General features: G+C 44.8%; 1 protein-coding gene across 1 annotated transcript in view; it reads right to left on the reverse strand.

Annotated features, from left to right (window-relative positions):
* LOC104274957 overlaps positions 1–14,557 on the reverse strand; it is a 20,038-nt gene that overhangs the window by 5,064 nt on the left and 417 nt on the right. The window contains 8 exon segments of the mRNA XM_009870758.1: positions 817–921; positions 1,606–1,754; positions 2,224–2,308; positions 3,180–3,265; positions 3,824–4,058; positions 5,623–5,774; positions 12,093–12,162; positions 12,792–12,832. Coding sequence (XP_009869060.1) covers positions 817–921; positions 1,606–1,754; positions 2,224–2,308; positions 3,180–3,265; positions 3,824–4,058; positions 5,623–5,774; positions 12,093–12,162; positions 12,792–12,832 — 923 coding nt within the window.

Below are 14,557 nucleotides of genomic sequence, written 5' to 3' on the forward strand. Positions count from 1 at the left end.
ATCCGATGACGCCTGCTCCCCAGTTCAGGGGCAGGAGAGAAACAGGACAGAGGGCAGAAGGTGAACGAGGGGAAGAAATAAAAAGGCATTGGTTAGTGAGTTAATTTCTTCACAAAAAAGAGAGGCATTTAAATTTTCTAGCTGGGTGAAAATTTCTCTTTACTAAGCATGCCTCATGCTTTACTTCAACCAAAGCCACATTTTCTTTCCTCCAAAGCCAGCTCCTTTTCCACTGGGCAGCTTTCCAGCCACTCCTCCCCAAGCCTGCAGTGCTGCATGGGGCTGTTGTGACCCAAGTGCAGGATGAAACACCTGCTTGAAACTGAAGCCGGGTGTTTTTCTCCATTGAAAGACCTAGAACGCCTCGTAGGTATGACAGTGCTGGCTTGAGGGGGGTTCTAGCCTAGGTTAGCTGTGCTAAGGACTCTGCACTCAGCTGCATGCAACACGGAGAGGCGATCCGGGGGCCAGGCTGCCATCACCACAACCACTGGCCTACTCCACGGTCTAGCACCCAAAAAACCCTGTTGCTCTCTGGGTAGGTCAAGTCGTCTGACCAGCCTGGAGAGTTGACTCCAACGGTTTACCCACAAGCTACAGAAAAGTGACCCATTTTAAATCACTCTCCACTTGGCTCATGCTCCCAGAGAAGCTCCACTGGCCGATATGGTATTGCTTTTACAAAACCCTGCTCCAACTTCCAAGCTCTAAATTAAGCTTGCTGCGACCAAGAAGCAGCACAAGCCACCTCTGATGGCTTCTGCTCCTCCAGCCCTGAGAGGACCTCAGCGAGGAGCAGACACGGTTGCAACTCGCCTGATTGCGAAGGGCCTGCTGCGACGGTCGGTCCCTGTGGATGTGGCTGTCTCTCGTAACCGCAGACGTCCCCGAATCGACATGAACAGATCCCACTGGAGTGGGCTGGAAGACAAGGTGGTTATTAGGATGGAGCCAACGCTGCTCTCTGTCAATGAAACCTAACTTGTGGGGCTTGAACAAAACGCTGCCTAAAGGTGCTGACGATAACCACGAGAAATTACAGGCAGGGCTATAAAATCCCCGTGATTTGATGGACACAGATGTGATTTGAGGCTAGACAAACACCTTGTATACAAATTAATTAAGAAGATACAGTTAGGTATTTATACTGGTGTCGCGTCATGCTGAATGTGTCCGACATACTACAACTGAAAATACACAGACATGTTTTCCCTCATCACCTTGGGGAAAAATAAATAAATAAATCACGCTTGCATAGAAATGAGACACGGTAAAATCAAAAGCTTCATCTGCTCCATCCTCACCAAAGTCATAATCCCTGCTCACAACATCAGAATTGCCATAGTAACCATCACGGTTGTTGGCAAGAGCATCTTTGTCTCACAAGGTGTTTTTTCTCAATCGCCTCCGTAATTGCACAAAAACGAGGAGGAAAAATCATGACTTGCAAAAGGAACGCTTTCTTACAAACCATTTTGGGCACGGTAAGCGTCAGGCGTGCTAAGTATAGTCAGTACAGTAAGCTCACTGGTTTTAATTGGGATTACCAGGAACAAAGAGGTTCCCAGCACCCAGAAAGTGAGGCGTTGCGCCGGGACAACTTACAATTGGCCTGCCGACCCAGTCATAGGCGTAGTCAAAGGTGTAGCCTTTCTTTTCAAACAGCTCTGTGAAGATGGTTCGTAAATAATCGTAATCCGGTCTCTCGAAGAAGTCCAAGCGCCGCACGTAACGGAGGTACGTGGCCATCTCCTCTGGAAAAGGAAGGGGAAAAAAAAAACCACAAAAAAAAGCAGCAGCATCAGTTCTGCTCACATATGATGGAAATACACTTTTCGATTTGTTCCAGCAATGCTTTCCCATGGCACTAAGCTTAAGGTTGGGGCTAAAAGTTGGGCTGAGGGCATGTCCACCAGTGACATGAGCTGTGTGGATTCTGCTCAGTTCACAGGTGGACTTTTTTCTTTTAACTGGAGAAAAGTCAGACTTGGCTAGAAACACCTCTTTAGTCAGAGTTCTCCTTAAAACTGCTGTCAGAAGGTGGAATTCTAGGATCAGACACATCACCCCATTTCCTAAATTACAATTTTAAACACTCATAAAAGTGTCTCTTTGGAGACGAATTAACTCACTAAGACCCAGTGCGGTCACTTGGGAGAGGGAAAATATTTAATGAGGCACATCCACCTCTGACTGCACAAGCGGTACCGTTGAGGGCTTTACCTGGAAAGTTCTCACAGAGAACTTCGACCGGAGTGTTCCTCTTCGTGTCCCCGATCTTCTGATACCTCTCTTTCAAGGTGTCAGCCTGCAGCACACAAAGACAAAAAGAGTAAGCTGAGGAAACCTAGAAGAGGGAAGATGCCATATTCTGGACTGAGCTGAAGAGTCTGGGTTTGTTCTGGAGCTAAAAAAATAAATAAATGCAGGACTTTAAGGGCAATCACCTAATTTTCAGCAGCGAGATAAGGAAATCTTGTAGAATCTTGTCTAAACTTGGAATGACTTCATCAGGAAATGGACAGAGAAGGGAAGCTGCAGCTCCTGAGCCAGTGAATGACTTAGTGCTGGTTAATTCAGCTGCAGTTGCCGTAACTCAATTGCTCGCAGCCCTCCGCATTGTCCACGACATTTCATCAACTCCTGAGCACTCAGAGGCCAGAGTCTTTGGAGGGAAGCCAAGCTCAATACTTCTGCCGAATAAACGTGTTTTGTTTGTTTGTTTTTCTTTTTTTTTTTTCCCCCCCAAGCTCAAAGTCCATCTGCACGTCCAAAAGCATCAAACCACTCCCATTGCAGACGCAGCTGCGGGACTGGGCACCAGAACTGGGATTTCATCAAAACCCACTCTGTTTTACTCGGGGAAGCTTCATGGTACAGCCCAAGGGCTCTCTCATTGCCATCGCTGTCCCAGCCTCTCACAGTCCTCTGCTGAAGGAGTCTCTCCAGACTTGTACCAACTCAGCTAAGCTAATGGTAAACTTGACATGTGACATATTGCTACCTTAAAAAAAAAAAAAAATCAAAAAAAAAATCTTTCCTGTAGGTAAAAGCTAACATCTTGTCGTTGGGCTTTGAGGATGCAAAGAAGGGGATGGCTGGATGGTTGGATTTCACGTTTCCCCTGTCAGATTCTTGTGTGGGCAAAGACCAGGTGAAGTTTTGAAGCTCAAACTTACCTTCAATCCTTGCCAGGGCAGGCTGCCTCGGAGGAAATACATAAACATATGGCCGAGGGCTTCCAAGTCGTCTCGACGACTTTGCTCTGGAAGAGAAGACAAATGAACACTGCGGCTGCAGGAACAGGCCTGAGATCTGCTAACCAACGCTGCTGCTGCTGTCGTGAACACGTTACAATTGTAAATGAAGCAAGGAGGTGCGAGAAAGGGGCATCAAGCCAGAGAAAAAAGCATCCCTAAAATAACCAAATGTATCAGAAAAAGTGCCCTGATCTCCTAGCCAGGAGGCCACCCAAAGAATATTCCATATTCTTACTGCTCTTAGGAGTTCAAGTGAACATAAACATTTAGTAAGTTGGGGTTTTTTTTCCTTTTGGCCACAGAAATGTAATTTTCTGGTATGAAAGAAGGTAGTGAGGAGAGGAGATGAAAGCCAAGTTTTAAAACGAGTTAAATGATTTTCTCCGACCAATTAAGTTGGGGAACAGCTGACACCTTAAACTTGAAGGTCCTGGTACAGAGCTGTGCTATAAAAATCATTTTGGTCATCATTTACTGCAGCAATTACTACCTGCCTACTTGCCTTTCATCACTGCTACCAGTTATTTAGCTCCTAATAAAAACTCTAACGACAAGGTTTTCACCTTTGCCGAGATGAGTGTTGATGGACATGTATCTTGCTGTTCCAGTTAAGCTCTTGTGTTCCCTGTAAGGGATGTGTTTTTTGGTTTCCGGGTCGATGTACTCCTTCGCCAAGCCAAAGTCTATGATGTGGATGACGTGCTCTTTCTTATTGCCTTGCCGGCCAATGAGGAAGTTCTCTGGCTTGACATCTCGGTAGATGAGGTTCTTCGAATGCACATATTCCATCCGAGAGATCTGCAAAAGCCAATCAAACAAAAACAACAAAGGGAAAAAGTTAGTGGCTACTGCACTCTCCCCACTTAAAGGGGTTTAATTTGGAGCTATCGCGGGTTTCAGACACCCTCTGAGAAACGCAGTAACAAGCCTGAGTGAGCCAAGGCAGTCGTTACTCAAAATTTCACCTGATTTACTCCTCTTTTTTGGGTTTTAAATGAAAACATGTGAACTCCTGTTTACAGTGGCGGCCTTTTTTAAGAAAGGCATCGCTTCAGAAAGGCCATTTGAACCCACCATTTGCTCTTGCAAACCCGGATCTCTCAGGCTCTTTTTACAGATCTCAGATCCACACCTGGCAGGAAGCCCCACAGCTGTGTGATCGCTCTGTTCTAAAAGAAAACCTGCGGCATTTCCACCGCTTAGGAAGAGGTAACGGGCAGGAGGGGGCAGCACTCCTTATAAAATAAAAACTGGCTTTTGTCGCTAACAGCCATTAGTTCTGATCAATTCCAGGATGAGGCAGAGCAGATGCACTCGAGCCCTTCTTCACACTTGGAAGCACTGACAGGACACAGGAGCCAAAAAAAAAAACAAAAAAACGCAGATCGGGGGGCGATTTGAATGAAGATGTGCCCCTTAAAAGCAGAATACAGCGTTTCCTCACCTCTCCATACATGTTCCTCTTCACTCCCTCACCATCTTCTTGTCCCTCCAACCCTTATATCCACAGATCTGTTGATGTGGCCTCCCCATAGATCTACTGTTTTCCAACTCTTAGTCATTTAAACTCAATTTCAGCCAATTTTGACCTCGAAGGCTGGTATTTTTGTTAAGGTGAGCTTGGCTACCAACGCTTAGAGAAGTCTCAGCCTGGTAGCACCAAACCAGTAAAACTGGTTGGCACATGGGAGGGTGTCCCAGGGAGCGCATAGAGAAATGAGATGTTCTGGGGAATGTCCGAAGAGAGAGGGAGGAAGCTGGGGTAGATACTGAGGCAGGGGTGTGTAGGGGACACAGGATGCGAGTCTGGAGGAATCCAGCTTCACTGGTTCTGCTACGCGAGGAGCAAGTTCGTTCAGAAGCATAACGTGACCTTTCCTTCACAAGCAAGAAGCTTTTTTTCTTTTTTTAAAAAAAAATAAATGAGAAAGACTTTTTACTAAGGCCTGCAGGGATGGGACAAGGGGCATTGTTCCTCAAGTGTAAGCAGGTAGGTTTAGGTTGGACGTAAGGAAGAAAAAAGTTGAGAACATCCCATGACTTGAAATGTTCGAGGCCAGGCTGGACAGGGCTTTGAGCAACCCAGCCTAGCGGGAGGTGTCCCTGTCCATGGCGGGGGATTGGACTAGACTTTTGAAGGTTCTTTCTGATCCAAACTATTCTGTAATTCTGTGATGGGTTGCAGCTAGGTGATCTTTAAAGGTCTCTTCCAACCCAAACTGGTCTGTAATTCTACGATGCGAGGGGAAGTTCTCTCCCCAACCAAGAGATGCCCCCAAACCTTGCACCGTACCAACCCCATCCTTCAACTAAGCCAGGAGCAACACAAACATCAGGTGGCATCACAGATGCTGTTACTCACCAGCTGGATGGCGATCATTAACACCGTCTTCAACGTGAACGTTCTATCACAGAGGTCAAATAAATCTTCCAAGCTAGGTCCAAGCAGCTCTAGTACCATAGCGTTGTACTTCCCGCACGGGCCAAAGTAATATACCTGGGGAAGCCCTTCAGCTGGAAGGATGTGAAAAAGAACTGAAATCAGTCAACAGGACACTAATACTTTTCCTCTTGCCTCTAAATCTTCCACTGGGAAGAGCCTTTTACGTCGCAAGCATCCTTTCTCTTTGAAGCGTCCCTCTGGTGGCTTCAATGCTCGGACTCGGGGAATGAGGCTATTAAAGACAACGAAAAAAACTTTGATAATTATCAGACGCTCGAATTGTGGAACTGCAGGGTTTTGTGGCTGCTCAGGTCAATGCAGCAGAAGATGGAAATGTTAAGGTCAGAGCATGTTGGCAACAGAATAGCTTTATAGAATCATAGAATGGCCTAGGCTGGAAGGGACCTTAGAGATCATCTAGTCCAACCTCCCTGTTTTGGGCAGGGACGCCTCTCAACTAGACCAGGCAACACATGGGGACCGAGCCCTGCCACAGATTTAAGCCGCCCAACGATGCTTGTCAACCTGTCGACTGCACAATAAACACAGAGCTTATATGTTGCAGAACTTACGCTGCCGTGGGCGACTCAAAAAGAACACAATGCAGCTCGAACGGAGATTACTGGTGGATGGTCTTAATCTCCTTAACTTGCATGCCTGGGGAACCATATTAGGTATCAGTCATCGGGACGTCTTAACAAGATGTTATGAAGTATTGCAGGAATTCCCAGTCTAACCGGAGTTTTACATCCCACGTGAAATGTTGACCCAACCCAGCTGCTCCTGACAGAGCTTCGTGTTTTAGGAAGTGTTAACGGCTATTAAGTCTTCTGAGCAACCAGGGATGTTCGATGTGGAAGAATTCAGAAAACCAAATGATGATGGGATGGGATCCGGGCAGCTCTGATATGTTTTCAAATATCGCCAAATCCAGGTAAATGATGATTTAATGCCATCAGTTTAGTGCTGAAAGCTTGAATAACTGTGATAGCTCTTGGTGTAACTCACAGTGAGCTGCTGACTTTTCAGTAAAACCTGACAAGGACTTATCTACATAATTACCTCTAATCCCAAGATCAGCATCTCAATTTTTTAGAGAATAAAAGAACCGAGAATAAAAGAAGAAAATAACAGGATATCCTATGAAAAGTTCAAAACTGAGACCATTCTAAATTCAAGACGTACATACCACGAGTGCTTCTACGGTGGTTTCTACATAAGCCTTGAAAAAGTGCAAATCTGGGAGGAAGCCACGCGGATTAGGAGCGCGCTAATTAAGGTACACGGGAGGGGAAAATTGCAGTAGGGCTCTTAAGCAAGGCGAAGACTGCCAGCCTACAGAAGACATTATTCGTTCCGGGCGTACTTTTAGGATTCGATTTCTCTCTGCAGGTTTTTGATGGCAGCGCTGCCAGCTCTGCGGTCAAGAAGTGACCTCCTGGCTTCTCAAGGATAAAAATGCTGTAATACAGATCTAACTTTCCTCTTGAGGAAGGGGCAGAGCTCGAACAATGAGTTGTAAGCTCGAGGTAAACATTAAGGGGTGCCTGTTGCCTGTGGGATCCAAGCAGGCAGAACATTTCAGGGTGTCAATTTGAGATGCAGGCATCTCTTGAACCATTCTTCTTGCAAACAGTAAAAATGGTCAAGCCTGTGAAAACCTGCGTAAAATTTTATTTTGACGACAGCAGCATCAGCGCCCCAAAAGTCCTGCACGGTGTCAAAGCAGCGCTGAGGAATGGGATATGACTTGTCACAAAAATCCTCAGTTCTGAATGGAAACTTTATCCCAGTGAAGCACAGAACACAAAATTACATGATAAGCGGCATAAATAGCGACTGCACGAGAGCTCTGCGTCTACAGCTAAAATTAAATACGTTCCAAACAAATTAAATAAATTGCTTTAGAGTAGTTGACCCATTTAAGCTGATTACACTAATAAGGATCTCCCCTTCTCTCAATTTTCAAATCGGAACAAAATCCTAGCTTTGCTATCAACATTGGCTGGGCCAAGATCTCCTCTTTTACACTCTTAAAACACATCCCACCCTGGAGAAGCTGGAATTAAAAAAGCCTTGCCCTGATCTTCAGGTTTCTGAATAATTAGATTCAAAAATAGGAAGAGGAGGGAAAAATTAAGGCCAGTTGTTTGGAATAAACCTACTCTAAAGGTCTTTCAAATATTCGATTGTGTACGTTTCAGAGACGTCTCATTTCAAAGACGGACTGCAAAAGTTTTTCCCAAAACTCCAGCTTTACTCCACAAACCAGACTTGCACATCTTTCTCAGGCTAGGAAGGACGGGCTGAATCCCTGCTGTGTTTTGGAGTAGCTCGTTAGCATCTGAATCTACCAAAAAAAAGGGTACAGGGAAAAGGAACAGAACAAATACAGACATGGGAAGGGCAGAAGGAAGAACATGTTTGTTCTCACTGCTGGTAACAATCCAAGCGATTTGATTTTTACTTCAGTTGCAGAAAAAACAATTTTCGCCATCACCGCGTTACTAAAACGGGATGGCATTTTGTTCTCCTTGAGTTGTACAAGCTGGTTTCCCCGATATCGTCGCTCATATCAAACAACTCTCAGTGTACATGAAGAAAGAAGCAGTTTCAGAGAGAGCAGAAGAGGATGTTCACATTTGTATTCATAAAACCAATAATAATAAAAAAGATTGGGAGGAGAATCAGCCCTAGCTGGACAAGCTAAGCTGCAGAATGCTTTCAAAGTCTCGGAAATTTACTCCAAAACACCCATTTGCAAGGAGTGTTTTTAGCTGTAGTGACTAAATCACAGCCGAAGTGAAATTCCTTCAGTTCTTGACGAAGGCAAAAGAATGAAGTGCAACATAGTAAACTGCTTTTTCGGCAAGTTTTGGGAGGCTGAATTCACATTTCTAGGCCTCACAAGGAAACTAGAAGAACCCAACAAGGAGGTATCTGAGATGACTCTGACAAGTCTGACTGTGATGGATTTACGACCACCGTTGCGGGGCACGTCAGGCTTCGAGGAACCGTCTGCAGGAAAAATGTTTTTCAGCTTCCCGGCATCCTGCCAGGCCCCTCTGCAAGCTGCCCGGCGGAATTTGTGATGACAGTGACGAATGCCGGAAGAGCAAGAGATGCATGAGGACTTTTCGAAATATAAAAATATTCAAATATTAATGGCCTCACTTTAAAAGCATCTGAGAGCTTCCAATTGATGAAGCCTAAATTTAGCCCCAGGGCAGGCAAAACTTCTGATCTTAGAGAGATGTGGAAATGCATGCGTTGCAGGAGCCCTTCCTAATGAGGGAATTGTCATGTTAAAAAGAAAAAAACAAGTATTTTTAGATAGTAAAATATTATTTTCCAATAGCAAGTTGTCTTTGAAAGCAGGCAGGCTTTAACTGGGTGCATCACAGTAATCCACTACATGTTATTTTGCAATTCAAAAGCTTCGAGGCCAGAGACCCCTCGAGTTCAAAAGTTCATCAGACCACCCTGATCTGCTCACCACGCTTTAAGGGCGCAGCAAAGCATGAGGGACCTCCACCTGTGTTGCGCTTTTTGATTTCAAAAGGCTGTTTTCAGAGGGAGGAAACCACTTCTTGCTCAAACCTCTCGTTGATGGCATGAGCTTTCCAGGCTCATTCCTGTTGGCCACCCCCTTGCCGGTGTCATCCACCCATCACGGGGACAAGTGGTGGCTGCAGAGCCGTCCCCCCAAAACTCAACGAGTGTTGCTGCCAGGCCCGTGATGAAATCACACGTGCTAAGGTGGGACCGAGAAGGAGCGGGTGAAGATGTGACTCATCTGCTGGATGGTGTAAAAATAAACTACTACGGAATCAGAACCGCTTGACTTCTTCATGCTGTCACCAGGCGGGAGCTCAAGCATCAGCTCAGCACCTGCTGAAGGTCCTCGAAGCAGGTCGAGAAGAAAGAAGAGCCCACAATGCGATCGCTAAGTGTGCCACCGGCTGTTGAAGGTGGCCCAACAGGGGATGGAGCTCTTCCACTTACCACCTTGCAGGCTACAGAGTCTGATTATTCAAGATATTTCACAAGATGTCAAGCCTTTACTTCACAAACTTTAAGACCAGGGGATGAAAGAACATGCTGCTCCAGTGACTTAGCCAATGCTGGAAACAAAAACTGCTTCTAGAAGCCTTAGGAGATGAACCTTCCGTGTCAGGACATTACCGGATTTTTTTTTAACAATTGTTTTGATTGACGACAGACTAAAACACAACTAGCTCGTGTAGAAATTGTTAAAACTACTCCAACTCTCTCACTGAGCAGACGAATCGTACCCCAGACTCCCTAAAACCTAACAGAATGCTCGTCTTTTCCTGAGACTCCCTGCAGGCTGACCATCAGGTCTTTGACTCCTTGCCAACAGTTTGCCTTTTGGTTTTTTTCCTTTTCTTTCGCTGCCTACATTAAGGTAAAGCAGTCATACGCTATTTTAGGTTATTAAATATTTAATTTTGCAGCAAGACAGAAGAAGCCGGCAGATGGTCACTGCATGGCAGGCCCTTGCCTCTTCCTTTTTTTGGGGGGGGAGAAGAGTTCAAGGAAGAATTATGAAAAACCCATTTCTAGGAGCAAACATCCCTCTGCTTAGAGGGGAAAGGTAGGAAGTTATAAGAGAGTTCTTATTTTCTCTTACTACAGGGAGAAACATCTGTAAGAGCATCAATTATCCGCAGAAACACATCAGAAATGTCTGTTAGTTGCTCAGTGGAAACATCTCACGTGGAAGGTGAGGTGGTGCTTCTCTATTTGGTATGGCACAAGTGAGGCACAACGAAGGTTTTTGCAGTTTTTAGCACCCAAGGCCACTGCTTTGGAAGGCCGATGGCTGCAAAACACTTCCCTCCAGCCCACATGAATTCCCTCCTTTCCTGCACGTCCACACGAAGCTGGTGCCAGCTTCACGTGGACACCACCAGTTGCAAACTAGAGACTCTTTCGACACACATGAAGGTTCCTACTTGATTCATGGCCACGTAGGTCAGACCCTTCCAACCTCAGTTTTCCAAGAGTAAAAACACTTATTCTGAACATCCAGAAGAAAGGAAAACACCGCTAAAGTTCTTCTCATTAAGGAAAAAACCTCACATTTTTCTCCAAATGCTGCAGGTGATGACAACACTGACTTCTCACCAAGCCCATCTGGTTGTATCCACAGTTGAACGCAGCGGTTGTGCTAACAAGAGGACCATGCCGGCACTGCTGTTGCTAAGTCTCACAGCCTCGTTATTTGGCAAGACTAATTGGCTAATGTATCAAACAGCACGTCATACATAACACCACTGTTGTTCTCTGAGTCACACACACCATGGGTTCGGACGCTTTTAGTCTTCATTTGGCGAGCCCACAGTAATTTCAAGCCACCAGTCCTGCTTACTGGAAGTTCAAAGTTGGCTCTCTGAGCAGTTGGAAGTTTTTAAAAGCAAGGACTGTTAAGAGGAACATCGCTGAAAACAGACCCACGGAGTTCCCCAAAGTCAACACAAATTGAGCACTGATCCATTTTTACAGACATGAGAGACATTTGCTCATGGAAACATGCGATGGCAAGAGTCAACTGCACTCAAACTGGGAGTGAGGAGTAGAATTAAGTGTTTGCCTTCTGTGAATTGATTGATTTGCTATACAGGCTTCAGCAGAAATGCCCAAAGTCTCAAGAGCACAGGTAACTGGAATTGAGCAACAACACAAACCTAGCTTTGTGCCTGGTATCGCCAGAATATAAAATACATCAGAATATCAAAAGCAGCACCTTATTTGAGTGGAAAAGTCCTGTCTAAAAAAAACCAAACCCAAACCCAAAAAGCCACCACCACCACCACCATTTCAGTGTCTCCTCGTGGGAGCAGGTGGTTGAGGCTGTGGAAATCCTCAGTATGGAAAACCATGCACACTAGAAATTTATACAGGTTTCAAAAGCGACCATAAATTCAGGGAGGAAAAAAAATCTGATGAGACACAAGCTCACAGTAGAAAAGCACAGGCTATCACGCACTCTTATGATTTAGTAAATACCAGGGAACCAAATATTTCAGGTTTTTATTAGAAAAGATCTATGCTGCTTAGACAATTCGAGGTTTAAAGTCTTTATATCACTTTTTTAGAAATCTGTCACTCTGCACACAAATAACCTTCCCATCTGTCGATGGCTCCTTCGATTTATAGTATTTCCCAGATTCAGTCACTACCTCAAGTTTCTAGGTCCCCGTAATCATCCAGTGTCACCATGACATTATTCTGACCAAATCTCATCCCAAAAATCCGCGTGAGGCTAAAAGAATCTGCCAGGATCAAGTCAGGAGTTACATCGCAATGTTTGATTTAATAAAGAAGTCACAACCTTTCTATAAGCTTAAGGCAGGTTTACTTACCCGCGCTTCCAAGCTGTTTATAAAACCTGTATTCTAAATGAAGCTGCGGTGCACGGGATTTTATTGGTTCCTAAAATAGGAGAGAAAAAAAAAAATCGTTTAAAATCAGTTTGCCTGAAAAAAGTTCTACCCTATACTTGAAGGCCCGTGGCCGTATGGAAACTCTTCAAGTGTTAGAATAAACCACCCTAGACTGAAAGTCAAAACTAAATAAATTTTGCAGCATGGCACCAAAATCAGTCATAATTTCAAGAACATCAAGAAAATTACAGTTAAATACACATGCAAGAGAAGCGTTTTTGCTGCTGAGGATGACTCTTACTCCTGGGAAATGTGGTCCAAGATCAGAATCGTAGAATCGTTTTGGTTGAAAAGACCTTTAAGATCAAGTCCAACCTCTAGAAAGTAGAGAGTTTCCCCATTCCCTAGACTCCTACCACAAACCACAGTGTCCTCAAGCCCTGAGGGAGGCTTCAGAAGACAACATTTTACCTGGACCAGTCACTGGCGTTAAGACAGCTACAGACCACTTAGGTACCAAAAAAAAATTCAGCAGGTGGAGGGACGAGTTCTCTCCCTGTTTTTAGTCTTCTTGAGGATTTATCTTAGTTTAAACAAACAGCATGGAGCGAGAAAGTTGCTTTTTGCCTGAATTTTTAGAAGTCCAGGGCATTTAAGAAACTCCAAGCTTCTACTCACCAGTTTGATCGCTACATATTCATTGGTGTAGAGATTTTTACCTGCAAAGGAAGAAAAGAAAATAATCTTTCAGTTCCATGTTTCACACCTGCAGCAGGAGACATGATGCAGAAGAGCATCCTGCATGGCAAAGAGCTGTCCCATCTCAATTCCCTGCAGAAATTCCTGCCTTTAACAAAAATAACAACTTGAAGCATTTCATCGGTGCAGGCAAACGTTGTCTTAAAAAATGTGCCACATCCTCCTTCGCACACAGGTACAATGCCACGGCATTGGAAGACTCAGTAAAACTCAAGACCCGATGAACACGAGAAAAGACAGCCATCTCGTAATCCTGGAGTATCAGGGGAAATTTATTTTACCTTGTAACAGCTTCGTGTTTTCTGATTTTCAGTTTAGGCAAAGCAGCGATTAAGTTCATGACTCTGTTTCAGGCAGTCCTGCTGACAATTAGGAAGCGTGTATTCCAAATGTGTTAAGTCACGGGCATTCACATGGGAAACCCAACAGAGCGGATTTCTCGAGCCCCAGCAGTAGGAGTTGTCAAATATATTTGGATGTTTGGATTGCAGACCAGTAGAGGAGCCTAAACTGATCCATCTCTCGTATGCACTATTCCCATGAGTCAAAGTGAAGGACAAACTTCTGGGCAGTGGTGAAAACACAGACTTTTCCCCAAAATCCCTTCAGTGCAAGTGACAACACAAGCAATGTATGGGATCTACCCCTTCTAACATTTTTTCTTCCCCTCCAAGCAGGCATTAATCATTATTTTAAAACAATAACTGAACACAGTTTTGAAAATGCCACATAATTTCGCAGTAGAGCAAAAGGATTTAGGCTCCAGTCTGCAGCTCCACACTAACACAACCCCCTGGTTTATCCAGAACATATTTTAGAGAACTCTCCAACCTACTAAAATTGGAATAATTTTACATCAGTATCTATTTAGCTACTTTACTAGGGAAGGGTGTCAAACACCAGGAAAAAAATGCCTTCTTTATCCCTAACAGGGCTTGCACTTCGGGATTATGAGAAACACTCCCTGGGTAAGTGGAGGTGTCAATCTGACGAGGCGATCCGCAGGTTTGCGGCTCAGCGAGCTCGTTTCTCAGGAAACCCTGCCCTTGGTTTCTCTCTCCATCTCTGGAGCGTTATCTCCTGTGGGTCGATAAAGCTTCTCTGACGTAACGCCGAAACCAAATTACCCGTTTGCTCAGATGGAGCGTAAGCGAGCCGGTTAATCTTCGCGCCATGGGGAAACGGCACGTCACGCAGACGCAATAACCAAACCTTAGAGTGAAAGGCTACATTGATTAATCTAAGATTACATCGATTCTGAGCAAGAATCTCCAAAAATGCTATTGGCAGTTATGTGGTACCTGAAGCAGTCTCCTGATCACTGATTGATTTATCATCCCTTGCGCCCAGATTATTTTAATTTCAATTCTAAATCCCTACCACATTTGGGGCACAAATGCTATTTATGTCCCCTGAGCAACTACTGCAGCAACCTAGTTCATCTGGCAGGATCAAGAGCACCACAAAGTGCCACTTCCGACTCCAAAACTGCGTGTCATAATTAAAACCACCGGCTGCTTCCCCCCTCCTAAACCTCATTTAAAAAACAACTGGGATGACATAAGCCACCCTAAACAAATGCCGCGTCAGCGTAGCCATCTGTCTGGGCTACCAGCTGCAAGATGTGCGGTGAGAAGACCAATGGACCACGAAAAATAAAAGAAAATCATGGGCCACCGGGCCGG

Source organism: Apaloderma vittatum, unplaced genomic scaffold (genome assembly GCF_000703405.1).
Source record: "Apaloderma vittatum isolate BGI_N311 unplaced genomic scaffold, ASM70340v1 scaffold3056, whole genome shotgun sequence".
In the NCBI taxonomy this organism is placed as follows: Eukaryota; Metazoa; Chordata; class Aves; order Trogoniformes; family Trogonidae; genus Apaloderma; species Apaloderma vittatum.